Raw genomic sequence first — 26,654 nt, forward strand, 5'->3', positions numbered from 1 at the left:
TTAATTTAAAGGGTTGGTATCGCCCACAAGACTTGGGGTTTTACGCCTGGAAATCACTACCTCTCTGCCCTCCTTTATCATCATGAAAATACTTGAATTTTCCAGGTTTTACAGTCACGGAGGCCCTTCCAGAGCTTATATTTACTCTGGCATTACCAGGTGGCTATCTGAAATAACCGCGCCCTCCACCCCCCGCCACATCCCACCCCGACCCCCCCCCCGCCCCGAAGGGCTCCACGTCCACTCGGCCGGCAAAATGTGGCCAGAGGACTCGGGGGACAAACTCACCTTTCGACCTGGGCCAGCCGGGCCTTTCCAAAGTCCGGTGCCGCTTCTGAAACGGGACGGTCCCGGTGTTGGCCGTTTTGCCCTTCTTGGGGGAATCCACCGGGGTGTCGGCTAGTTTGAACCCCCCCTTCCGTCCCCCCAACATACCCGGGGGCTTCCGTGGGGCAGAACGCCGCCTCGGGCGAGTGCGGAAGGCGCTCTGGACCCCCGATGGAACCCCCCCCGCCCCGCGCCCGAGGCCAACGTCCGGCCCCGTCGGGCCGCCTGCTGCTCACGTCGGAGTCCCGGGGCTCCGCGAGGCGGCACACGCGATCGACGGATGCCGGGGCCGCGGGCCTCCACCGGCTCTTGTAAAGACGACCCCGCCGCCCTCCTGGCACGGAAGGCAACGGGTCGCTGTGGGAGCCGAGTCCCTGGGGCCGGCCCGTGGTCTTCTCCGACGGAGTCCCCCGACGCCGGTGAGTCCCTGCTACTCAAATCCGAGAGCGTTCGGCGCTCCATCTGGCGGAGCGAAAGGAAGGGCGAGGTTACGGGGGCCCAGAGTTGCGACTCCTAAAACTCTGCGGGGGACAGGTCGGGTGGGCCGGGTCCGCGGGGGCGCGGGAGGAGGGTGAGGCCGGGGGCAGACTGGGGACTGGGTTCCCGGCTGGCCCCCCGTCTCGTTCACCGAGCCGAGAAGGCCTCGGCCCTCCCTCCTTGGGCTTCGGTTCTTCTCCTGGGAGATGCATTTAACAGCTTTAACTGGAAAACTGGGTAAACTGAGGCAAGGGAAGAAACGGATTTTCTATCAAAAATATTTGTTTTTTGGAGGAAGGGCGCATAGGCCTCTCCACCTTCCCCACCGGCTCACCGCACCTTGGGCTCATCTCGCCAGCTAAATCCCACAAAAACGAGGGAAAATGCTTCTTTCCCCCCCGAACACCTCGCTAACGGTCACTGGCCTCACAGACCCGCCTTAACGATCGACAGACGGAGCTTGGCGTCCTCTTAATGATGTTCAGGTTCCTTTCATTCAATAGGATTTATTCAATAGTATTTATTGAGCGCTTACTCTGTGCAGAGCACTGTACCGAGCGCTTGGAATGAACAAGTTCCTGCCATCGCTCCCCGCCCCCGGCGCCATCCATCAGATCGACCGCATTCATTCAGCCCTTACGTCGAGCGGAGGGCTGTGTACTCGGTGGGCAGCGTGGCTCGGTGGAAAGAGCCCGGGCCCGGGAGTCAGAGGTCATGGGTGCGAATCCCGGCTCGGCCACTTGGCAGCTGTGTGACGGTGGGCGAGTCGCTTCACTTCTCTGGGCCTCAGTGACCTCAGCTGTAAAATGGGGATTAACTGGGAGCCTCACGGGGGACGACTCCATTACCCTGTATCTCCCCCAGCGCTTAGAACAGTGCTCGGCACAGAGTGAGCGCTTAACAAATACCAAAATTATCATCAAGTGCTCGGAAGAGTATCACAGAAAAGGGTCGGCGGACAAATCTCCTGCCCACGGTAAGCTTACGGCCCCGAGGGGACCCAATTTTCCTCTTCATGGCGCGCTTCTCTTCGATTGAAACCTCAGCCAATACCTTCCTCTCCCCACCTCTTACCTAGGCAGGGCAAGGTTCATTCATTTATTCATTCAATAGTATTTACTGAGCGCTTACGACGTGCAGAGCACTGTACTAAGCGCTTGGAATGGACAATCGGGCACCAGATGGAGACCGTCCCTGCCCACCGACGGGCTGACGGTCTAATGGGGGGAGACGGACGAAATACAACTTAATCACGATAGATAGACACCTCATTAACAAAATTAAGAGGCTAATAAAATATATACAAGATCAAACGACCGGAGCGCTCGGGCGCCCGCTCAGAGCCGAGGCGCGACGGGGTCTCCCCTTGGGCTTTCTGCCAGATGACGATAATAATGTCGGTATTTGTTAAGCGCTTCCTAGGTGCAGAGCACCGTCCTAAGCGCCGGGGTAGACGCGGGGGAACGAGGTCGTCCCACGTGGGGCTCGCGGTCTCAATCCCCATTTTCCAGATGAGGTCACCGAGGCCCGGAGAAGTGAAGTGGCTCACCCGGCTGACAGGCGGCGGAGCCGGGATTCGAACCCGTGACCTCTGACTCCAAAGCCCGGGCCCTTTCCACCGAGCCACGCTGCTTCTCCAGGGGAAGGGGCACCGTCGCCTTCTGGGGTTAGGGGGGTGGGGGGAGTCGGGGGCCACGCTCACCCCGCGAGCGACGGCCGGGGGTTGCGGTCGATTTCCCAGGTGGAGCCAAGAGGGGGGTCAAAAAGCTCCGGCTTTTCCGGGACGCCGGCTCGGCTAATAACAGCCGCCCCGCGGCGGCGGCGGCATTTTTGCGGCCCCTTTCATCTAGGGGTTCCATCGTCCCCTGAGTATTAATTTCCGTTCTCCCCAGGAGCGGAGGGAGGCCGGCCTCCGCCTCCGCAAGCAGGGGAGGAGACGGAGCGGAGAAGCGGACTCGCGGCGGGACGCGGGTCCCGGCCCTTCTCCGGGCTCGGCCTGACGCTCCGCCTCGCCCCAGGTGACAGAGATCCAACAGCCTTCGCGTCGGGGGCAAGCCGAAGATTCGAACGGCGCGCCGGGGCAGCCCCCGAATCCCACGCGAAAACACGCGTCAGCCCAGCCTCCCGGGGATCACTATCCCAGGGAAGCAGCGCGGCTCGGCGGAGAGGGCCCGGGCTTGGGAGTCACGGGGCGTGGGTTCGGATCCCCGCCGCTGCCTCGCGTCGGCTGGGTGACCGTGGGCGAGTCACTTGGCTTCTCTGGGCCTCACTTCCCTCATCTGGAAAATGGGGACCAAGACGATGAGCCCCACGTGGGACCACCTCATCGCCCTGAATCTCCCCCGGCGCTGAGAACGGTGCCCTGCACGTAGTGAGCGCTTAACAAATACCAACACTATTATTCACAACAATTACGACGGATGCTGGGCTATTGAAAGTGCTTAACCGGAAGAGACGGAAGCTAATCGGGTCAGACACGGTCCCGGTGGCCCACGGGTTCGCACTCTAAAAGGGAAGGAGAACTGGGTGCGAATCTCCCTTCTACAGATGAAGAAACGGAGAGCCGGAAAAATTAGGGGACTCGCTCCCGGTGCCAGAGTAGGCAAGTGGCCGAGCCGGACTTCGAACCCAGATCCTCGGCCTCCCGGGCCCGTGCCCTTTCCACTAGGGAGGAGGGGAGGGCCGGGTCACCGGCATCAGGTCAGAGGGCCTCCGTCGCCGTCAACAGGGCCGAGCACTTACTCTAGGACGGGGCCCGTGCCCGATTTTGATTATCTGTGTCCACCCCGGCGCTCGGCGCACAGTAGCTGCGCAATACATGCTATCCTCGAGAAGCAGCGCGGCCCCGCGGACGGAGCCCGGGCCTGGGAGTCGGAGGCCACGGGTTCGAATCCCGGCTCTGCGTGACCGTGGGCGAGTCACTTCGCTTCTCTGGGCCTCGGTTCCCCCCCCTCCGGAAAATGGGGATGAAGACTGGAAGCCGCACGTGGGCCTGACGACCCTGTACCTCCCCCGGCGCTTAGAACGGTGCTCCGCATGTAGGAAGCGCTTCACAAATGCCGCTTTTTTTTTTTTTTAGAGGAGCGCGGCTCAGTGGAAAGAGGCCGGGCTTGGGAGTCGGAGGTCACGGGTTCGAATCCCGGCCGTGTGACTGGGGGCCCGTCACTTCACTGCTCTGTGCCTCGGTGACCTCATCTGTAAAATGGGGATGAAGACCGGGAGCCTCACGTGGGACGACCCGATGACCCCGCATCTCCCCCAGCGCTTAGAACGGTGCTCTGCACATAGTAAGCGCTTAACAAGCACCAACGTGATTATTATTAGTAATAATAATCATAAAGGTAGTTTAGCGCTTACTAAGCACTGTACTAAGCACTGGGGTAGATATAAGCAAACCGGGTTAGATACCACAGTCCCCGTCCCAAGTGGGGCTCGCAGTCTCCATCCCCATTTTACAGGTGAGGTGACCGAGGCTCCGAGGAGTGGAGTGACTTGCCCGGGGTCACCCGGCAGACATGTGGAGAAGCGGCGTGGCTCAGTGGAAAGAGCCCGGGCTTTGGAGTCAGAGGTCATGGGTTCGAATCCCGGCTCTGCCACTTGTCCGCTGTGGGACTGTGGGCGAGTCACTTCACTTCTCTGGGCCTCCGTTCCCTCATCTGTAAAATGGGGATGAAGACCGTGAGTCCCACGTGGGACAACCTGATTCCCCTGTGTCTCCCCCAGCGCTTAGAACGGTGCTCGGCACATAGTAAGCGCTTAACAAATACCAACGTTATTATTATAATTATTATCATGTGGCAGAGCGGGGATTAGAACCCATGACCTCCTTCTCTGTGCCTCAGTTCCCTCATCTGTAAAATGGGGATGAAGACCGTGAGTCCCACGTGGGACAACCTGATTCCTCTGCGTCTCCCCCAGCGCTTAGAACGGTGCTCGGCACATAGTAAGCGCTTAACGAATACCAACATTATTATTATTATTATGTGGCAGAGCGGGGATTAGAACCCATGACCTCCTTCTCTGTGCCTCAGTTCCCTCACCTGTAAAATGGGGATGAGGACCGTGAGCCCCACGTGGGACAACCTGATTCCCCTGCGTCTCCCCCAGCGCTTAGAACGGTGCTCGGCACCTAGTAAGCGCTTAACAAATAGCAACATTATTACCGACTCCCAGGCCCGTGCTCTACCCACTGTGCCATGTAGGACAAGCGCTTAGTACAGTGCTCCACACGCAGTAAGCGTTCAATAAGTACGACCCAACGATGATGAGGGTACGTGTTAAGGGCTTACGAGGTGCCGAGCACCGTTCTAAACGCCGAACCACTATGGCATCTGTTATATCGATGACCTCGAACCCCCCTTTCCAGCACTTAAAACAGTGCTTTGCACATAGTAAGCGCTTCCTACGCGCCGGGCACAGGGGTAGATACGATCAAATCTATGTGGACACGGTCATTCGTTCAGTCGTATTTATTGAGCGCTTCCTGTGCGCAGGGCACTGTACTAAGCGGCAACGGCACGCGCAACTCGGCAACCGACAGAGACGATCCCCGCCCAGCGACGATACTCACAGTCTCCATCCTCATTTTGCAGACGAGGTAACCGAGGCACGGAGAAGGAAAGCGACTTAATAATAATAATAACAACGTTGGTATCGGTTAAGCGCTTACTAGGTGCCGAGCACTGTTCTAAGCGCTGGGGGAGAAACAGGGTGATCGGGGTGTCCCACGTGGGGCTCACGCACTTTTAATCCCCATTTTACAGATGGGGGAACCGAGGCACAGAGAAGTGAAGTGACACGCCCACAGTCACACAGCTGACGAGCGGCAGAGCCGGGAGTCGAACCCATGACCTCTGACTCTGAAGCCCGGGCTCTTTCCGCTGAGCCGCGCGGCAAGGTAGTCGGGTTGTCCCCTATGGGGCTCCCAGTCTTCATCCCCATTTTACAGATTATAATGACGTTGGTATTTGTTGAGCGCTTACTCTGGGCCAAGCACCGTTCTAAGCGCCGGGGGAGATACCAGGTGATCGTGGTGTAAAATCCCCATTTTACAGATGAGGTCACTGAGGCCTAGGGAAGTGAAGCAACTCCCCCAAAGCCACCCAGCTGACAAGGGGCGGAGGCGGGATTAGAACCCACCACCTCTCACTCCCCAATCCGGCGGGGCTGTTGCTCTTGGAGAAGCAGCGTGGCTCGGTGGAAAGACCCTGGGCCGGGGAGTCACCGGTCATGGGTTCTAATTCCCACCCCGCCGCTTGCCAGCTGTGTGGCTTTGGACGAGCCGCTTCACTTCTCTGGGCCTCAGTTCCCTCCTCTGGAAAATGGGGATGAAAAGTGGGACCACCTGATGACCCTGTATCCCACCCCCAGCGCTTACAACAGTGCTTGGCACAGAGTAAGCGCTTAACAAATACCATCATCATCATCATCATTCTCTGGGCCTCAGTGACCTCCTCTGGAAAATGGGGATGGAGACAGGGAAGCCCCACGGGGCACATCCTGATCACCTTGTAGCCACCCCAGCGCTTAGAACAGTGCTGGGCACCTAGTAAGCGCTTAACAAATACCACCATTCTCATTCTCTGGGCCTCAGTTTCCTCCTCTGGAAAATGGGGATGAAGACAGGGAGCCCCACGGGGGACAACCTGATGACCTTGTATCCCCACCCCCACCCTTAGCACATAGTAAGCGCTTAATAATGTTGGTATCTGTTAAGCGCTTACTATGTGCAGAGCACCGTTCTAAGCGCTGGGGTAGACACAGGGGAATCAGGTTGTCCCACGTGGGGCTCACGGTCTTAATCCCCATTTTACAGATGAGGGAACTGAGGCACAGAGAAGTGAAGTGACTTGCCCACAGTCACACAGCTGACAAGTGGCAGAGCTGGGATTCGAACTCATGAGCCCTGACTCCAAAGCTTAACAATTACCATCACCATCATCATTCTTTGGGCCTCAGTGACCTCCTCTGGAAAAGGGGGATGAAGCCTGGGAGCCCCACGGGGGGCCACCTGATGACCCTGGATCTCCCCCAGCGCTCAGCACAGTGCTCTGCACTGAATAAGCGCTGAACAAATACCATCATCCTTCTCTGGGCCTCGGTTTCCCCCTCTGGGAAATGGGGATGAAGCCTGGGAGCCCCACGGGGGACCACCTGATGACCCTGGATCTCCCCCAGCGCTCAGCACAGGGCTCTGCACATAGTAGGCGCTCAGCAAATGCCAACATGACTTCCACTGCGCGCCGCTCCTTCCCCTCCAGGGCGAGGGCCGCCATTTCGCGACCGGCCCCCCCCCCCGGGACACGAGGTGGAACCTTCCGCTCCCCCCCCCGCCCCCGCGGAGGAGATGGATCCTCCCGCCCCCCGTTTGGAACTACAACTCCCGGCAGGCCCCGGGGCGCCGGGCGGGTCTCGCGAGAGTTGCGGGCGGCGCAGGCGCCGTGGGGCGGGCGGCGGCGGAGGAGGGAAGGCGCCCCGCTCGCTGATGCAAGAGGCTGGTGCGGCCGCCGGAGCCGTCGCCGCCGGGGTCTGAGTTCGAATCGCGGCGCGCCGCCACCCTCGGGCGCGGCCATGTCCGGGGACGAGGTGAGGGGGGTGCGGGGGGAGGGGGAAGGGAGGGTCGGGGCCGAGCTGGGAGGCAGGGGAGGTTGGGCCCGGGAGCTGCAGCAGCTGCAGGAGCTGCAGCAGCTGCAGGAGCTGCAGCAGCTGCAGCTGCAGGAGGAGGAGGAGGCAAGGCCGCCCCCCTCGTTGGCCTTTTAGGCCTCCGGGGTCTCGACGTGCTGGGCCTCGTGCTCCCCGGCCCAGGCGGGGTGGGGCCCGCCCCCCTCCCCCCCCCCCCCCCCCCGATCATTCGTAATACTATCGGTAATCGATCAGCTCTTCCCCTGGGCCCGGCCCAGGTGATGAAGGCGGCCCACGTGGGGCGCAAGGCCTTCTTCCCCGTTTGGCAGGGAGGAGCGAGGGCATTTGTTAGGGGCTTACCATGTGCCAAGCGCCGGGGCGGGCCCAGGTGAGGGGGGGGTGGTCCCCGAGGGTCCGAGGGCTCCATCCCTGTTTGGCAGAGAGTAAGGATGGCGTTGGTTAAGGGGTTACTAGGTGCCAAGGGTGGCGGGGGGGGGGGGGGGTCCAAGGGGATGGGGCTGGCCCCCGAGGGTCAAAGGTCTTCAGCTCCATTTTGCAGAGAGTAATGATGGCACTGGTTAAGGGCTTACTAGGTGCCGAGGGGGGCGGGGGGGGGTCCAAGGGGATCGGGGTGGCCCCCGAGGGTCAAAGGTCTTCAGCCCCCTTTTTCAGATGAGAACGATGGCATCTGTTAAGCGCTTACCACGTGCCCAGGGCCGGGGCGGTCCTGGGTGATCGGGGTGGCCCCCGAGGGTCAAAAGGTCTCCGTCCCCATTTTACTGATGATAATGATGGCATTTCTTAAGCGCTTACCGTGCGCCGAGCACTGTTCTAAGCGCGGGGGGGGGTGATCAGGGTGTCCCACAAGGGTCAACGGCCCTCACCCCCATCTTACAGGTAGTAATGATGGCATTCTTTAGGCGCTTACTATGTGCCGAGCACTGTTTTAAGCCCCCGGGGGGGATCCAAGGTGATCGGGGCCTCCCACCTGGGGCTCACGGGCTTCATCCCCATTTTACGGATGAGGGAACCGAGGCCCAGAGAAGTTAGGCCACTTGCCCAGAGTCACACAGCTGACAAGCGGCGGAGCTGGGATTGGAACCCGTGACCTCGGACTCCCAGGCCCGGGCTCTTTCCACTGAGATCCCGCCCGTTCTGCCGGGCGTGTAACACACGTCCCTCCCGGGCCGATGGGCACAGCACAGCGTGCTACACGCCGGGGGATCCATCGGTCGTATTCGGCGAGAAGCAGCGTGGCTCAGTGGAAAGAGCCCGGGCTGGGGAGTCAGAGGGCTTGGGTTCTAATCCCTGCCTCCGCCACTCATCAGCTGTGTGACTTGGGGGCCCGTCACTTCACTTCTCTGGGCCTCATCTGTAAAATGGGGATTGGGACCGCAAGCTCCGTGTGGGACAAGCTGATTACCTTGTAGCTCCCCCAGGGCTTTAGAACAGTGCTTGGCGCAGAGTAAGCGCTCAACAGATGCCATCATTATTATTCTTGAGTGCCGAGGGCTTGCTGGGGGAGTAAAGCACGGCGATTTCACAAAGGAATCGCCTGCCCCCACGAGTTTACAGTCGAGGAAAGCACAAAAGGAGCGAGTCGGAGACTCTGGAGGCTGGAGGCTGTCCACCGGCCCTTCCACTGTCCCTGTGGAACTTACACCGTGAAAGAAGATGGGCCCGGGTCCCCGGGCTGCATCTCTCAGTGCTTTCTTTTACCGGCCGAGGTGTCCCAGCGAGCAGTTGCGTATTTCAGGCCGGGCCCGGGAGAGGAATCTACTGGGTTTAGTCGGGGGGGGTGTGCGTGGAGAGGTCTGCGACGCCCTTCCCGGAAACCGGAGCTTCCGATAAGCCGTCTGTTCCAACAGATGATTTTCGACCCGACGATGAGCAAGAAGAAGAAGAAGAAGAAGAAGCCCTTTATGCTGGACGAAGAAGGGGGCGACGTCCAGACGGAGGAGACTCAGCCGTCCGAGACGAAGGAAGTGGAGCCGGAGCCGGCGGAGGACAGAGACCTGGAGGCCGATGAAGAGGACAGTCGGAAGAAAGGTGACCCCGGCCCCGATTTGGGGACCAGACAGCCAAGCTCGGGGCCCGCCTGGTTTCTTGCACCTGCGTCCTGGGGCTGGGAATCTCCCTGGCCCGGTCCCGGGGGTCGAGGTCTTGCTCCCCCCGCGTGACTGTACCGTGTGGCCACGAGGCTGATCCGCAAAGGGGCCGGCGGCCCTCTCCCGTTGTTCCAGACACGGAGCTTCGGCTCTTCATCCGAGCCTATCGGTAGTTGCTCCTGGGCGCCCGATGTGTGCGAAGCCCCGAGGGGGAGTACGATCGGGTTAGTAGCCACGATCCTTCCAGTTCTGTGGCTCGTCCACCTCCCCGGCTACTCCCTTGCTCCTCGTTCCTCTGGCTGTTGACTTCTGCCCACGGGGCTTCTCTCAACAGCCCTCCACACGTTTTTCTGGGAGGAGCTTGGAATTTCTGCCTCCGAGGAGGCCTTTGGACTCCGGATTTGCTGTCCAGAATGTCCAGGCTCCTCCCGGCTAAGACGTTCGCAAGGGCACTTGATAGGAAGTCAGTAGGTGCTTTCGGGGCCGGCCTGCGGCCCCAGCCCCGCACGCGGGCCTCGACCGGGGACTTTGGCCGGCGGAGGGACGAGGCTGCTAATCACTGGTCCTGCCTTTTCAGATGCATCTGATGATTTGGATGACTTGAACTTCTTCAATCAAAAGAAAAAGAAGAAAAAAACAAAAAAGATCTTTGATATCGATGAGGCGGAAGAAGGCATAAAGGTTCGTCTCGTGCTGGTGGTGATGGTTCCCTCGAGACTGGCTCGTTCTGTGCCGGTTGTGATGTGTGTATGTGTGCTGCGGGGGAGGTGGGGGGTCCCCTGGTTAGGGCCACCCGCCATTTGGGCCACTGTCGCCGAGGGGATTGGTTACCCCGGCCCCGGCGGGCCAAGCATCCCAGGTGTTTGAAAAGTCAGGCATTGAAATGTGCCCGGGTGTACCCTGCGAGAGATTTTCCTGCTCCGTGGGCTTTGGGGTGTTACACGGGGGAGGAGAGATGTGGCCTACTGGGTTTCAGGCCTATTCTCTAGACTCCAGAAGCATCGGCTCTCACCCTCTGCAGTTCGCCACGTGCTGTCAGTGCAGGTCTCCCCACTGGCTCTTGCTTAGCCGCGTTCTCTCGGTCCCAGTCCTGACCACCCAGTGCTGTTTAGAGCCAGGAGAAGCGGAGGGGACACAGTCCCTGCCCCACGGGCTCACAGCAGGGACCTGAGGCCCAGACCGGGGATGTGACGACTTACCCAGGGTCACAGAGAAGGGTCAGACCGCAGAGTCCCCGCCCAGGATCTATCCGCCGGGCTATCTGGCTTCTCAACTTGGGCCAGATTTGGAGCTTGAGTAAAAGACGTAAAGCTTCTTAGAGGGACACTGGAAGAACAAAGGTCCCTGTTGAAGCTCTTCCCTTGGTCCTCTCCAAGTCTCCGTGGAGCCGGGGGAAGGGGGAACGGATGAGCCCTATCAGGCTGTGCCCCTGGTGACCCGTGCACAGCCAGACTCGGGCAGCTTTCCGGTGGACGGGCTGCGTGTCGGGACAACTGGGCTCTGGGCACCGTCGGCGGGAAAGCAAGCAGGTCTGGCTCGGAATCACTTCGGCCGGGAGGGGGACTGGTCTTGCCCTTGTGCTCCGTGGAAGTTCACCGAGGTGATCTGGGGGGGAAGAGAAATGGAAAGACGCTTGTAACTCGAGTCAAAGGTGGTCCCTTCACCCCCGTCTTCCAGAGAGTTTGGAGCGAAGCCGGCTGGGGGTTGGGAGTCGCGTCGGCCGCGGCTGCCCACTCGGGAATCCGGATCTGTGCGATTCTGTGCGGTGCTCGGGCTGGAGCCTTCCAGACGCCCCCCTCTGAAGCAGACCCCTTTACGGTTCGGACTTACACGCGTCTGTTTCTGGTTTCTTAGGAGCTGAAAATCGAGAGTGATGTGCCAGAGCCAGCGGAACCCGAAGACGATCTTGATATCATGCTGGGCAACAAGAAGAAGAAGAAGAAGAATGTGAAATTCCCCGACGAGGATGAGATTCTCGAGAAGGATGAAGGTAACCGGGGCCTTTCGACCCATTTCAGAACCTGCCCCACTGCCAACGTTCCCCCCCAATGCCTCAGAAGTGCCCAGGGGGTCGAGGTGGGGGAGTGGGAGTTGGACATGCAGCGGAGAGAAATAGCAGCCCAGAAACACCAGAATCCATGGTAAAAAGCAACTGATCCCTGAGCTTCCCCTCTCTGCCTGCCTTCCTCTGTTATCTGGTGGTCCGAAGCCTCCTCCGGTGAGGTTTGGTGAATGAAGCCAGGCCCACTCGGTCCTTCTACACCATCCGCACTGGGCCGTGCTTGGGAGAAGGTCCGGGAAATCCCGCCGGAAGACTGAGCACTTGGGGCCTCTGCCCACCTGTCGTGCTCTGCCCTGGGCCTCTACGGGCGTTCCCCTGCCCCCTCAATTCTCTTCCATCCCAACGTGGCATCGGAGGCAGGAAGAGAGGCCGGTGTCGTTGCACCCCACGGATCTGCTGCCCACTCCCGGCACCCCGCCTCGGGACCCAGGGTCCGGGCCTATTCTAAAATCCCGATTTCATGGTCTGCTGGTGACCTTTTCACACGTTGGGATCTGGCGCCGGGATGGGCAACCTTGGTTCTGGAGACCGGGGGCTCCTGCCCCCGGCTCAAAGGCCCCACGTAGCTTACAGGGGAGGAGGGCGGTCGTCTCCAGGGAACTGCTCTGTGCCCTCACGTGGGGTCGGTCCCCCTCCTAAACGCTGTTTCTCACCTGCAGCTCTGGAGGATGAAGACAACAAAAAGGATGATGGCATCTCATTTAGCAATCAGACGGGTCCTGCCTGGGCTGGCTCAGAAAGAGATTACACGTATGATGAGGTAGGAGGGGCGTGTTCCGCATTCCCACGTCAGCCTGGCTGGGAAAGAGGCCCATAACTCCGTCAGAGCCGGCCCCAGATGAGTCCTTCCTCGTTGTCCAGCGAGGGATGGGCGGGGCGTCCGGTGGGCCCCCGATTCTTTCCCTTCGGCTGGGGACCATCTCTTCCTTGGGCCACCGGGCTCCTGTGGTTGGAGGAGACCAAGCAAAATATCAGAGCCTGGGGTCACACGCTCGAAGGGGGACGGCTGGGACACTTAGGAGGTTGCACGGGCAAGAGCCCGTTGTCGGGGTAGGGCGGGGGCGCTTGGGTCAAAAAAGGAGAGAATGGTAGGGTGGGGGCATCTGCCTTAACTACCCTGAGCTCACCCACTTCTCCCAGAACGTGTGCTGGGCAAGACCTGTTCCTGCATGAGCTATACGCAGTGCTAAGTCCCGGGTTCCAGGCCTGGACAGGCCCTGCCCCCCCTGGGGGGGGGGGGGGGGTCACAATCATTTAATCGTATTTATTGAGCGCTTTACTAGGTGCAGAGTGCTGTACTGAGCGCTTGGAATGGACAAGTGGGCAACAGGTAGAGAGAGTCCCTGACCTTGGATGGGCTTAGAGTCTAATCGGGGCAAACAGGCAGACCGGAACAATGGCGATAAACAGAGTCAAGGGGAAGAACATCTCATAAAAACACTGGCAAATAAATAGAATCAGGGTGATGTACATCTCATTAAACAAAATAAAATAAATAGGTTTGGTGACAGATGGAGACCATCCCTGCCCAATAACGGGCTCACAGTCTAAACGGGGGCATCAGAGAGCAAAACGGAACAAAACAAGTTTTGTTGAACTTTGCTCATCACCCAGAGGTGACCTTGAAGAGGGGGAGTCATTTTGGAGCATTTAGACGTCGGAGAACACGAGGACACTTTAGCATTTGCATATCGATAGAGGACCCAACCTGATTAGCTTCTCTCTATCACGGAACTTAGGGCAGTTCCTTCTCCCCGTTTAATAATAATAATAATAATGATATTTGTTAAGCGCTTACCATGGGCCGGGCACTGTACTGAGTGCGGGGGTGAATACAAGCAAATCAGATTGGACCCGGTCCCTGTCCCACGTGGAGCTCCCGGTCTCAATCCCCATTTTACAAAAGAGGTAACCGAGGCCGGGCGAAGTGAGGGCGGACAAGTGATGGAGCAGGGATTAGAACCCACGGCCTTCTGACTCTGCCCTGCCGCTTCTCCGTTTGCCAGATGAGCTCTGGGGAGGTTAAGGGATTTGCTCCACGTCATCCAGCCCATCAGGGGCAGGGCCGGACTAAGTTCTCTACCACCCTGCCTCCCCCGGAGAGGTGGAAGGAGACCCAACAACCACCCCTCGAGGTGCTTAGGATGGAACACAAAAGGCAGTGGGCACCCTTAGAGCGAGGAGGGGAAAATGCTCGAATAGGAGAGGGTAAAGCAGGCGGAGGAGCGCGGGGCCGGTCGGCCCCTGAGCGAGGTCGGGGCCCCGAGCGGTTTCTGGTCCGTCCTCCCCCTTGCTCCTCGCACGCAAGCGTCGCCGGCTCACCTTTGGGCGTGCTCGCTCCTGTGCCTGACGCTTCGGCTCTGCCGTCTCTCCAGCTGCTCAATCGGGTGTTCACCATCATGCGGGAGAAGAACCCAGACATGGTCGCTGGGGAGAAGAGGAAATTTGTCATGAAACCGCCTCAGGTTGTCAGAGTAGGAACTAAGAAGACATCTTTTGTCAACTTCACAGACATCTGCAAACTGTAAGTTTGGGGCCCGGCTGATACTGGCTTGCAAAATCCCCCGAGATCTTGCGCTAGCCCAGCCGCCGGGCCCGGCGGGAGCGGTCAGCTGCCCGACGGTCCGGTCCGAACCGCGGCCGTGAGGATCCGGAGAAATAGCCGGGGGGTGATGGGCCGCATTAGCCGCGTAGGCCCGTTTCCCCAGCAAGATTCCTCCCGTCGTACTAAGTGGATTACACCGGGTTATGACTCGGCGCTCACGCCTTCCTCCTGTTTTTACTTCTCACCTGGACATAGCCGTGCCAGTTTTCCTTCTTCCTTCTCGCCCACGCCTCCTGGGCACAGCACCCCGAACACTGTGATGTCCCAAACCGTTTAGGCACACTGGTGCCCGGCCAAGGGAAGACAGGAGCTGGGCTGGGAGAAGAATAAAGGTTAATGTTGTCCTCTGCTCCTAGATTGCATCGTCAACCTAAACATCTCCTGGCATTTTTACTGGCTGAATTGGGTACAAGGTAAGCACATGAGACGCCATCTGACAGTGGTGGTGAGGAAGGGCTTCCAGGGTGCTTGGGGGAGGTTCAAGAGAATCAGGTCAGACACAGTCCCTGTCCCCACTTGACAGACGAGGAAAACTGAGGCCCACAGGACGGGGACTCAGACTCGGCTCTTGCGGCGCCCAGCCGCTCGTGCTCTGCCCTAGGCTGCGCCGCCTCAGCTGGCCCGCAGATTAGTGGGCTGGCGGTGCGGGTGGATAGAACCCACTTCCGCAGGTTGTCAGGGTAACGGGGAGACGGAAGACGAGCGGGCCATTCTTCGGGCACGGCCGGGAAAGAGCCCTGGCAGCCGGAGGGCAAGGGGACCCGGGCTCGCGTCGGGGAGCCCCATCTCTGCGGACCCCTTAGCCTGGGCATCGGGGTCGGGCCGCTTGAGGGGCGTCTCGGGGGCACAGACAGGAGTCACGGGCCCCCAGAGCGAACTGGGGTGGGGGATGCGCGGGTGCCGGCGCGCTCCCGGAAGTGGTTTTATTGAATGAGCCCTCGGGGTGGGCCAGAGCGGGACCTTGGCTTCCCTCCCAGGAACATCTCCCTCCTGAAAGAGCCATTTTCTTTTCCCCAACAGCGGATCCATAGACGGAAACAACCAACTTGTCATCAAGGGAAGATTCCAGCAGAAACAGATAGAAAACGTCTTGAGGAGATACATCAGTGAGTGGGGGGGGGGGGGGGGCGGGGCACCCGTGGGGCTCAGCACGCGGCCCACGCCTCGCCCACCCCCGCCATAAGGAAGACTCGCACGGGTGTGGGCGCGCCCCTGCAGCCGTCCTTTCCCGCGTCCTCTCTCTCCACGTGGCGCCAGCCTCCAGTCCAAGGGGCGTTGGGTACGGTGCTCACGCACCGGCCCGTAAGACAGCCGACGCCAGGGTTCACCGAGCCTCCGCTCGCCTCTCTCCGGGGCCCTGGCCTCGGGTCCACCTTCTAGCAAGGCTCCGTGACTTGTCCCGTGTCGGTTCTCCCACCAGCAAAGACTGTTGGGTTTTCAAGGGACTCGGGGTAGAGGAACAGCGAGGGCCCGAGCGCCGCACTCAGCCCGGTAGGAGTAGGAGACGTGTCCTCCCGGGACTGACGGCCGTGAGGCCGCTCTCCCCCCGGGCCGCAGCGGGCACTGCCCCCCGGGCCGCCGAGTGCCAGGGCCTCCCTGGCACTCGGGGCACCCCGGACCGGGTGGCTCCCGAGCGAGCGTGTGGGTCGCCCCCGAGGCAGGCGGGTCGTGACCGGCTCTTCCTTCCCCGCAGAGGAGTACGTGACCTGCCACACGTGCCGCTCCCCGGACACCATCCTGCAGAAGGACACGCGCCTCTACTTCCTGCAGTGTGAGACCTGCCACTCCCGCTGCTCCGTCGCCAGCATCAAAACCGGTTTCCAGGCCGTCACGGGCAAGAGGGCACAGCTCCGAGCCAAGGCCAACTAGCCCAGCCTGAGTTGGGCGTGTGCGCAGCGAGCTCGGAGGGGCGGGTGGATCGGAGCGAGGCGCGGGACCCGCCGCCCCCGCCGCCGCCGCCAACCACTTACTACTCTCTGGCTTGGGGCAGGTGGGCGCCGCAGTCTGTCCCACGAGCTGCCGGTCTCCAAGCTGGGCACGTGTTCATGGATGTATTTTACCGCCGGCCACAGAAACACAGGGGAAGGGAGGTGCTTTTTTTAAAACCGTTCCTAGAGTTCTGTACAATGCAAGATAAATTAAAATTATTATAAGTCAGCCTCTCGTTGCCTTTGTCTCCGTTGGGAAACGGGCCTGACCCGCGGGGGACAGCTGCTGCTCGGGCGCGGCCGAGCCAGACGGCGGCCCCGGGACGGGGGCGCCGACGGCCCCTCTCCCCGACGGTGGCCTTGCATCTTTTCCTCCTCCGAACCCTGTCTGATGAAAACAGACGGGTCCCTTTTCTCTCCATCTGCGGCTAAGGGATCCAACGCCCGATCTGGCATCAAGAGCCAGCCGGGTGCGGTGGTCCAGTTGAGCGTCTGCGTGTAGAGGCCGGCGTCGCTGCCCCCGGGGAGCCGCGTCCAAACAAACGACTCCCGAAATTGCCCTGGTCTCTTAAGTGGCTAATTCCCAAGGCTCCAGCCTCTCCAGTCTTGGGTTTCCTCCTGCCTTCGGGACACCTCAACCTGGATGTCCCGCACTGACTTCCGACTCACCGCGTCCGGAGCGCCATCGCTCATCTTCCCCTTGGAAACCTCCACCTCCGACTCGCCCCTTCCCTGCGGACGTCACCGCCCTCCTCGTCCCACAAGCCGAAGATCTAGAGGCCTTGTCCTCGACTCATCTTGCGTTCGGCCCGCGTACGCGGCCGGTCGCCGGATCCCGCCCCTTCTACCTTGGTGACGTCCTCGGACTCCTCCCTCTCCGGTTGCGACCACGCCGCTCCACGTGCCCGTCGGACTCGGCCTCGACATCGGCCTCCTTATCCTCTCCCTGCCTCCGGCTTCTCCCGGCTTGGTTTACCTCCGCTTCCTGGAACGTTGTAATGAAAAGCTTGTCTTTTCCCCGTTTCCTCAGAAACCTGGTGGTTTCCCATCCATCTCCCCAGCCCCCCGAAACCCCTCCACATTGGCTTTCGGGGTCTTTAATCATCTCTCCCCTTCCTATCTCCACTTGCTCCTCGTCCAGGGCAACCCAGTGCTCACGTAACAGAGAACCCGGACGTTTCCGAAGCTTGAGATGTAGGTTTAAATCCTATTATTCTAGAAATGAGAGGACTTTAACCTCTCTAATTTACATTGCTCCCTCCAACACCCACCGCTTCACACTCTTCCCTCAAAATCATCTCTCCCCGCGGGCCTCCCGCCTCCGACTCCCCCATCCTATCTGACACACGGCTCCTCTCCCCAACCTTCCAAGCCCTGCTAAAATCACACTTCCTCCAAGAAGCCTTCCTCGTTTCCCCACCTCATCCTCCCTTTCGCATCGCCTGCCCGCTTGGGTCCCGACCCCCCAAACCCTTCGATGATCACTCCCCACCCCAACAGCGCTCCTGTCCGCATCCTTAGTCCCCGCGACTTCCCCTATCTCTAATTTATTTAAAATTCGGTCACCAGCAGCGGGGATCGCGCGGCAGGCACGACGGCTATTGTAGAGAAGCCGTGTGGCTCACTGGAAAGAGCACGGGCTTTGGAGTCAGAGATCATGGGTTCGAATCCCGGCTCTGCCACTTGTCAGCTGTGTGACTTTGGGCAAGTCACTTCTCTGTGCCTCAGTTACCTCATCTGTAAAATGGGGATTAAGACCGTGAGCCCCACGTGGGACAACCTGATTTCCTTGTGTCTACCCCAGCGCTTAGAACAGTGCTCTGCACATAGTAAGCGCTTAACAAATACCAACATTATTACTCCCACGCGCTCATCACAGCGCTCTGCACGTAGTAGGCACTCATGAAATACCACTCACTAAATACCACCGGGTGATCGTTGGCGACCTAAGCGTTATGGACGTCTCCACCGCTTTTTTTCACGGTATTTGCTTAGCGCTTACGAGGGGCCAGGCGCTGTTCAAAAGGCTGGGGTAGATAGGAGCTCGTCGGGAGGGACAGAGTCCGTGTCCCGCCTGGGGCTCCCGGTCTTTATTCCCATTTTACAGATGAGCTCACGGGCACAGACAAATGACTCGTCCAAGGTCATGCAGCAGACGAGTGCGGCGGAGCCCGCGACCCCCTCCCACTCCTCATCCAAACGCCTTCGGGTGGATCCTCTACTCGTTCATGCAGTCGTATTTATTGAGCGCTAGGTGCGGAGCAGTGTATCCTCCCCCGCGCTTAGGACGGTGCTTTGCCCGTCGTAAGGGCTTCCCGAATGCCGTCATTATTATGGGGATTCAGACTGGGAGCCCCAGGTGGGGCAACCCGATGACCTGGTCTCTACCGCGGCGTTTAGAACAGTGCTTGGCACATAGTAAGCGCTTAACAAATACCGTCATCATTATTATTATCAGGCCATCTCCGGAACTCAGCACCCCCGGCGAAGGGCGGTGAAGGCCCGGGGAGCCGGGATTTGGAAATGGGAGCGGGGTGGGGGGCGGGAAGAGGGAGGAGGGAAGGGAAGTGCCTAGGTTTGGGTTCCTTCAGCGACCCCGCTCCTGGCTGCCCCGTCTCTCAGTCATTCGTTCATTCGATGGTATTTACTGAGCGCCTACTGCGCGCAGACCCCCGTACTAAGCGCCTGGGAGGGTACAATTCAGCAACAGAGACAATCCCTGTCCACAACGGGCTCACAGCCTACAAGGGGGGAGGCGGACATCAAAAAAAGTAAATAGGCATCCATGTAAACAGAATTAGAGATATTTATATGCACGTCTATTCATTCGATCGCATTTATTGAACGCTTGCTGTGTGCAGGGCACTCTACTAAGCACTTTGGAGAGTACAAGTTAGCAGCAAAGAGAAACAATCCCTGCCCACAACGGGCTCAAAGGCCACGACGGGGGATAAAGACATCAAAAAGAGTACAGAGGAATCAATAGCATCGAAATAATAATAATAATATCGGTATCTGTTAAGCGCTCACTACGTGCAGACCTCTGTTCTAAGCGCCGGGGGAGATCCAGGGTCATCGGGCTGTCCCACGTGAGCCTCACAGTGAATCCCCATTTTCCAGATGAGGTCACTGAGGCCCAGGGAAGTGAAGTGACTTGCCCCCAGTCACCCAGCTGACAAGTGGCAGAGCCGGGATTGGAACCCATGACCTCTGACTCCCAGAGCTCTTTCCACCGAGCCACGCTGCTTCTATGGAAATATACACGCACACACACATATATATACGTATATATATATATATACATATATATGTTATATATATATATTATATATACATATATATATGCACATTCATTCATTCAATTGTACTTATTGAGCGCTTACTCTGTGCAGAGCACTTTCCTTTTTTTGACGTCTTTCTTCCCCTTGGTGGCCTTTGTGCCCGTCGTGGGCAGGGATTGACTCTCTTGGTGGCTGAATCGTACTCTCCCAAGTGCTGAGTAGGGAGGCATCTAGAGGATCAATATAAACAGAATTAGATCGATCCACACACATATATATATACACACATTCATTCAATCGTATTTACTGAGCGCTTACTGTGTGCAGAGCACTGGACTAAGCGCTTGGAACGCACAATTCGGCAACGGATAGAGACCATCCCTGCCCAATGACGGACTCACAGCCTAATTAGTCTGTCTTCTCTAGACTCTAAGTTCACTGTGGGCAGGGGATGTGTCTTTTTATTGTTATAGTGTACTCCCCCGAGCGCTTAATAATAGTAGTAATTAAAATTATTATTATTATTAGGGCACGTTAAGTGCTATGTGCCAGGCACCGACCTGAGCGCCGGGGCAGATACAATCAAATCACGTCGGACACGGTCCCCTGTCCGGCTCACAGTCTCCATCCCCGTTTTACAGATGAGGTAACTGAGGCACGGAGAATAACAACAACAACGTTGGTATCTGTTCAGCGCTTAGTACGTGCAGAGCACTGTTCCAAGCGCTGGGGGAGATCCAGGGTCATCAGGTTGTCCCACGTGGGGCTCACGGGCTTCTTCCCCATTTCACAGAGGAGGGAACTGAGGCACGGAGAGGTCGGGTGACTTGCCCAAGGTCACCCAGCTGATGAGCGACGGAGCCGGGATTAGAACCCAGGACCTGCTGCCTCCCAGGCCGGCGATCTAGGCACTACGGCACACTGCTGCTGGCACACAGTAAGCGCGCGATCGATACAATTAAATAAAAGAGACGCTTAGGGAGGGGGACCGACGGGCCCAGCCGCCGAGAGAAGCAGTGTGGCCTCGTGGCGAGAGCCCGGGCCTGGGAGTCGGAGGTTGTGGGTTCTAATCCCGGCTCCGCCACTGCTGTGTGCCCTTGGGCAAGTCCCTTAACTTCTCTGTGCCTCGGTTCCCTCATCAGTAAAATGGGGATTAAAAGAACTGTGAGCCCCACGTGGGACGACGTTGGGCCTGCCGCTTCACTTCTCTGGGCCTCAGTTACCTCAGCTGCAAAATGGGGATAAAAAACCCCACGTGGGAGGGCCGTGGACAAACCCATTTCACTTCTCGGGGCCTCGGCTACCTCAGCCCCACGTGGGACAACCTAATTACCTTTTACCCACCCCAGCGCTTAGAACAGTGCTCGGCACCTAGTAAGAGCATAACAAGTAGCACGTTTCGACTCTGAGCCCGGTCGCTGGGCCGGGTTTTGTCTCTATCTGTTGCCGAACTGTCCATTCCACGCGTTTAGTCCAGTGCTCTGCACGTAGTAGGCGCTCCATAAATACGACTGAATGAATTATTATTACTATTATCATTAATCAACTCCTTCCACCAAACCGTAAACTCCTCGAGGGCAGGGAGCGCATCCATTCATTCATTCAATCATATTGACTGAGCGCTGACTGTACTTTCCAAGCGCTCAGTACAGTGCTCTGCACCCAGGAAGTGCTCGATAAATACGATCTGAAAGAATGAATGGGTGCAGAGCATAGGCGCTCAATAAATAAGATTTGAATGAATGAATGGGTGCAGAGCATGGGCGCTCAATAAATACGACTGAATGAATGGGTGCGGAGCATGGGCGCTCAATAAATACGACTGAACGGGTGCGGAGCACAGGCGCTCAGTAAATACGTCTGAATGAATGAATGGGTGCAGAGCATGGGCGCTCAATACGTACGACTGAATGAATGGGTGCAGAGCACGGGTGCTCAGTAAATACGTCTGAATGAATGAATGGGTGCAGAGCATGGGTGCTCAATAAATACGACTGAATGACTGGGGGCTGAGCAAAGGCGCTCAATAAATTCGACTGAATGAATGAATGGGTGCAGAGCACAGGTGCTCAATAAATTCGACTGACTGAATGAATGGGTACGGAGCATAGGCGCTCAATAAATACGACTGAATGAATGGGTGCAAAGCATAGGCGCTCAATAGATACAATTTGAATGAATGAATGGGCGCTGAGCAAAGGCGCTCAATAAATACGACTGAATGAATGAATGGGTGCAGAGCACAGGCGCTCAATAAATGCCACTGAATGAATGGGTGCAGAGCATAGGCGCTCAATAAATACGTTTGAATGAATGAATGGGGGCAGAGCATAAGCGCCCAATAAATACGATTGAATGAAGGTGTGCAGCATGTAGGCGCTCAATAAATACGATCTGAAGGAATGAACGTATGCAGAGAAAAGGCGCTCAATAGATACGATTTGAATGAATGAAGGGGTGCGGAGCAGAGGCGCTCAACAGATAGGACCGGATGAATGAAGGGGTGCGGGGCAGAGGCGCTCAATAGATAGGACCGAATGAATGAAGGGGTGCGGGGGCAGAGGCGCTCAATAGATAGGACCGGATGAATGAAGGGGTGCGGGGCAGAGGCGCTCAATAGATAGGACCGGATGAATGAAGGGGTGCGGGGGCAGAGGCGCTCAATGGATAGGACCGGATGAATGAAGGGGTGCGGGGCAGAGGCGCTCAATAGATAGGACCGGATGAATGAAGGGGTGCGGGGGCAGAGGCGCTCAATAGATAGGACCGGATGAATGAAGGGGTGCGGGGCAGAGGCGCTCAAGAAATGCAATCTGAACACATGACTGGGGGCAGAGCACGGGCGCTCAATAAATAGGTTTGAATGCAGGGGTGCAGAGCAGTGTACTGAGCGCCAGGAAAGCCCCCATCGGGCAATAAGGGGAGACGATCCCCGGGCAGAGCGGGGTGGGAGGCCCCGAAGGGGGCGGCGGGCAGCGAAAGGGGTGTCTATTACGTGGTCCTGTCCCGGAGGCGCACAAGACGCCGAGTACCTAGCGCGGGCGCACGGCGGGTGCAGCTCCCTTACCTGCCCCGGCGGGAGCCGCAGGACGGGACGGCACTTCACCGCACGGCACGGCACGGCACTGCACTGGACGCCGGCGGAAGCGGAGCGCAGCGCGCGGCCGCACGGACGACCAACAAGTAGCCGCGCCCACCGCCAAGCCCCGCCCCCTCCGCGCGCGGCGCCCCCAGGCCCCGCCCCCTCCGCGCGCGACGCCCCCAGGCCCCGCCCCCTCCGCGCGCGACGCCCCCAGGCCCCGCCCCCTCCGCGCGCGACGCCCCCAAGTCCCGCCCCCTCCGCGCGCGACGCCCCCAAGTCCCGCCCCCTCAACGCGTGCCCCCTGTCAATCCCCGCCCCCTGACCGCACGCAGACCCTCCCCAAGCCCCGCCCCCTCTGCGCGCACCGCCCCACAAGCCCCGCCCCCTCCGCGCGCCACTCCCCAAGCCCCGCCCCCTCCGCGCGCGACTGTAACCAAGCCCCGCCCCCTCCGCGCGTGCCCCCGTCAATCCCCGCCCCCTGACCGCGAGCCGCTCCACCACCCCCCGCCCCCTGAGCGCGCGCCGCCTCCCAAGCCCCGCCCCCCTGACCGCGCGCCACCCGACAGGCCCCGCCCCCTGACCGCGTACCCCCTGTCAGTCCCCACCCCCTGACCGCGCCCAGCCTGTCAATCCCCGCCGCCTCAAGCCCTGCCCCCCGCCCCCCCCCCCCGAGCTCGCGCCGCCCGTCAATCCCACCCCCTGAGCGCGCGACTGTCGTCAAGCCCCGCCCCCGGACCACGCGCCACCCGCCAGGCCCCGCCCTCCGAGCGCGCGACTGTCACCGAGGCCCGCCCCCTTTCAATCCCCACCCCCGGACCCCCGTCAGCACCCGCCCCTGAGCGCGCGCCGCCTGTCAATCCCCGCCCCTGAGCGCGCGCCGCCTGTCAATCCCCGCCCCCCGAGCGCGCGCCGCCCGCCTGGCCCCGCCCCCTGAGCGCGCGCCCCAGCCCCCGCCTGCACACCTCCCTCCCGCCCGCCCCTGACCCCACGCTTCCCGTCATGCCCCGCCCCCGGAGGGCCCGCCCCCCGCTAGGCCCCGCCCCCTGACGTCACGCCTCCCTCGATTTCCCCCCCCCCCCCAACGCATTCCTCTCGAGATGCCCCTCCCCCGGCCTCCTTGCGCACCCCCTCCAATTCAGTCATTCATTCCAGCCTACTTATTGAGCGCTTACTGCGTGCAGAGCACTCTACTAAACGCTTGGAAAGTACAACTCGGCAATAAAGAGGGACAAACCCTGCCCGCAGCGGGCTCACAGTTTAGGGGGTGGAGACAGACATCAAAAGAAGAAAAGAGGCAGCAATAAAAGCTAAATAGAGTTGTAGATATGTACCTATAGGCATAAATGCTGTAGGGAGGGGAAGGAGAATAGAGCATGAGGCGGGGAGGAGGGGCAGAGGGAAAGGGAGGGCTCAGGCCGGGAAGGCCTCCTGGAGGAGGTGAGCTCTCAGGAGGGATTTGAGGAGGGGAAGAGAGTGAGTTTGGCGGCTGTGAGGAGGGAGGGCATTCCGGGTCAGTGGTAGGAGGTGGGCCAGGGGTCGATGGAGGGACAGGAGAGAAGGAGGCCTAATGAGCAGCTGAGCAGTTACAGAGGAGCAGAGGGTGCGGGAGGGGATGAAGGAGGAGAGAAGGGAGGTGAGGTAGGAGCGAGCAAGGGGATGGACAGCTTGGAAGCCAAGAGCGAGAACTTTTTGCTTCATGCAAAGAATGATAATAATAATAATGTTGGTATTTGTTAAGCGCTTACTATGTGCCGAGCACTGTTCTAAGCGCTGGAGGGGGGGGGGATACAAGGTGATCAGGTTGTCCCACGTGGGGCTCACAATCTTCATTCCCATTTTACAGATGAGGTAGCTGAGGCCCAGAGAAGTCAAGTGACTTGCCCCCAAGTCACACAGCTGACAAGCGGCGGAGCCGGTACTGAGCGCTTACTTTCCGCCCGTCTTTGTCTGACAACCGAATTATGAGATGACAGGATAAGAACTCGCCACCAACTTTCTTTATTCTTCATATAATAAGAAGAAGAATAATATTTATGAAGCGCTCATTATATGCCAAGCATCAAGTGGTTACAAGCAAATGGGGTTGGACACAGCCCCCGCCCCGCATAGGGCTCACAGTCTTATTCCCCATTTGACAGATGAGGACACTGAGGCACAGGGAAGTGAAGTGACTTGCCCAAGGTCACACAGCGGACGTGGTTCGTTCACTCATTCAATCGTATCTATCGGTCGCTTACACTGGACTAAGCGCTGGGAAAGTACACTTCGGCAAGAGAGACAATTCCTGCCCACCCCGGGCTTACAGTCTAGGAGGGGGGAGACAAACATCAAAACAAGTAAAGAGGTCTCAGTGTAAATAAATAGAATTCTAGATAAATACACATCGAAACGAGTAAAGAGGCCTCAATATAAATAAATAGAATTATAGATAAATACACATCGAAACAAGTAGAGGCATCAGTATAAATAAACCCCCTCGCTTAGTACGGGGCCTAGCACATAGTGAGCACTAAACAAATACCATAAAAAAGGAAAATAATGTTGGTATTTGTTGAGCGCTTACTATGTGCCGAGCACTGTTCTAAGCGCTGGGGGAGATACAGGGTCATCAGGTTGTCCCACGTGAGGCTCACGGTTAATATTGTGGCGCAGTGGAAAGAGCACGGGCTTTGGAGGCAGGGCTCATGAGTTCTAATCCCAGCTCTGCCACTTGTCAGCTGTGTGACTGTGGGCAAGTCACTTCACTTCTCTGTGCCTCAGTTCCCTCATCTGTAAAATGGGGATTAAGACTGTGAGCCCCACGTGGGACAACCTGATTCCCCTGTCTACCCCAGCGTTTAGAACAGTGCTCTGCACATACTAAGTGCTTAACAAATACCAACATTATTAGAGAAGCAGCGTGGCTCAGTGGAAAGAGCCCGGGCTTTGGAGTCAGAGGTCAGGGGTTCGAATCCCGACTCGGCCGCTTGTCAGCTGTGTGACTTTGGGCGAGTCACTTAACTTCTCGGTGCCTCAGTTCCCTCAACTGTAAAATGAGGATTAAGACTGTGAGCCCCTCGTGGGACAACCTGATTCCCCTGTGTCTACCCCAGCGCTTAGAACAGTGCTCGGCACATAGTAAGCGGTTAACAAATACCAACATTTTACAGATGAGGGAAGTGAGGCACTGAGAAGTTAAGTATCCATTGCCCCTCTACTGTAGAATTACAGTGCATGAAGTCGTTTGGGGACGAAGTGGTGGGGGTTTTCTATTTGGTCAATGGCGGGGATGGGGGTGGCTAGTGATGGTGATCGGAGAAAAAGGGTCAGAGAAGAACCGTCCCTGCCCCTCGGCGTCCTCAGCAGGCACCACTGGCCACGAGGGGCTGAGGGGAGACGAGGGGCTGAGGAGAGGGGAGAGGGTGAGGGGAGATGAGGGGCTCAGGGAAGGGGAGACGTGGGGCTGAGGGGAGACGGGGGGCTGAGCAGAAGGGAGAAGGTGAGGGGAGACATGGGGCTGAGGGGACACGAGGGCCTGAGGAGAGCAGAGAGGGTGATGGGAGATGAGGGGCTGAGGGGAGACGAGGGGCTGAGGGGAGACGAGGGGCTGAGGAGAGACGAGAGGGGCTGAGGGGAGACGAGAGGGGCTGAGGGGAGACGAGGGGCTGAGGAGAGACGAGAGGGGCTGAGGGGAGACGAGGGGCCGAGGAGAGAGAAGAGAGTGATGGGAGACATGGGGCTGAGGGGAGACGAGGGGCTGAGGCGAGACAAGGGGCTGAGGGGAGACGAGGGGCTGAAGAGAGATGAGGGGCTGAGGGGAAACGAAGGGCTGAGGAGAGATGAGGGGCTGAGGAGAGACGAGAGGGGCTGAGGCGGGGGACGAGGGGCTGAGGGGAGATGAGGGCCTGAGGAGAGGGGAGACGGGCTGAGGGGAGAGGAGGGGCTGAGGAGAGAGGAGAGCGGCTGAGAAGGCCGGAGAGAGTGATGGGAGATGAGGGGCCGAGGAGAGACGAGAGGGGCTGAGGAGACAAGGGCTTGAGGAGGGACGAGAGACTGAGGAGAGATGAGGGGCTGAGGAGAGGCGAGAGGGACTGAGGAGAGACGAGGGCCTGAGGGGGGATGAGGGGCTGAGGGGAGACGGGCAGAGGAGGGTGGAGAGGGTGATGGGAGATGAGGGGCTGAGG

General features: G+C 58.9%; 1 protein-coding gene and 2 long non-coding RNA genes across 3 annotated transcripts; 1 reads left to right on the forward strand and 2 right to left on the reverse strand.

The window, feature by feature from the left end:
* Positions 1–419: 419 nt before the first annotated feature.
* LOC114816978 lies at positions 420–14,001 on the reverse strand. Its single transcript, XR_003764796.2, has 5 exons — positions 13,918–14,001; positions 11,364–12,538; positions 9,087–11,138; positions 7,786–7,854; positions 420–789 (listed from the first exon to the last, which is right to left on the reverse strand). It is a non-coding gene; the product is annotated as an uncharacterized LOC114816978 (long non-coding RNA).
* Positions 7,244–16,357, forward strand: EIF2S2 (eukaryotic translation initiation factor 2 subunit beta). Its single transcript, XM_001509962.6, has 9 exons — positions 7,244–7,389; positions 9,294–9,474; positions 10,111–10,214; positions 11,388–11,523; positions 12,255–12,355; positions 13,971–14,119; positions 14,557–14,613; positions 15,221–15,306; positions 15,894–16,357. Exons 1-9 carry the CDS (start codon positions 7,375–7,377, stop codon positions 16,067–16,069), a joined length of 1,005 nt encoding a protein of 334 aa, XP_001510012.1. The 5' UTR covers positions 7,244–7,374; the 3' UTR covers positions 16,070–16,357.
* Positions 16,260–19,635, reverse strand: LOC114816980. The gene is made up of 2 exons (XR_003764801.2): positions 19,512–19,635; positions 16,260–17,113 (listed from the first exon to the last, which is right to left on the reverse strand). It is a non-coding gene; the product is annotated as an uncharacterized LOC114816980 (long non-coding RNA).
* Positions 19,636–26,654: the final 7,019 nt, after the last annotated feature.

The sequence above is a fragment of the Ornithorhynchus anatinus genome, chromosome 15, assembly GCF_004115215.2.
Source record: "Ornithorhynchus anatinus isolate Pmale09 chromosome 15, mOrnAna1.pri.v4, whole genome shotgun sequence".
Classification (NCBI taxonomy): domain Eukaryota; kingdom Metazoa; phylum Chordata; class Mammalia; order Monotremata; family Ornithorhynchidae; genus Ornithorhynchus; species Ornithorhynchus anatinus.

Bases quoted from the DNA above. Each gene is read 5' to 3' on its own strand.
- EIF2S2 (XM_001509962.6), top strand. The intron at 11,524-12,254 runs GTAACCGGGGCC...TCTCACCTGCAG, and splicing joins GATTCTCGAGAAGGATGAAG to CTCTGGAGGATGAAGACAAC. The intron at 14,614-15,220 runs GTAAGCACATGA...TTTCCCCAACAG, and splicing joins CTGGCTGAATTGGGTACAAG to CGGATCCATAGACGGAAACA.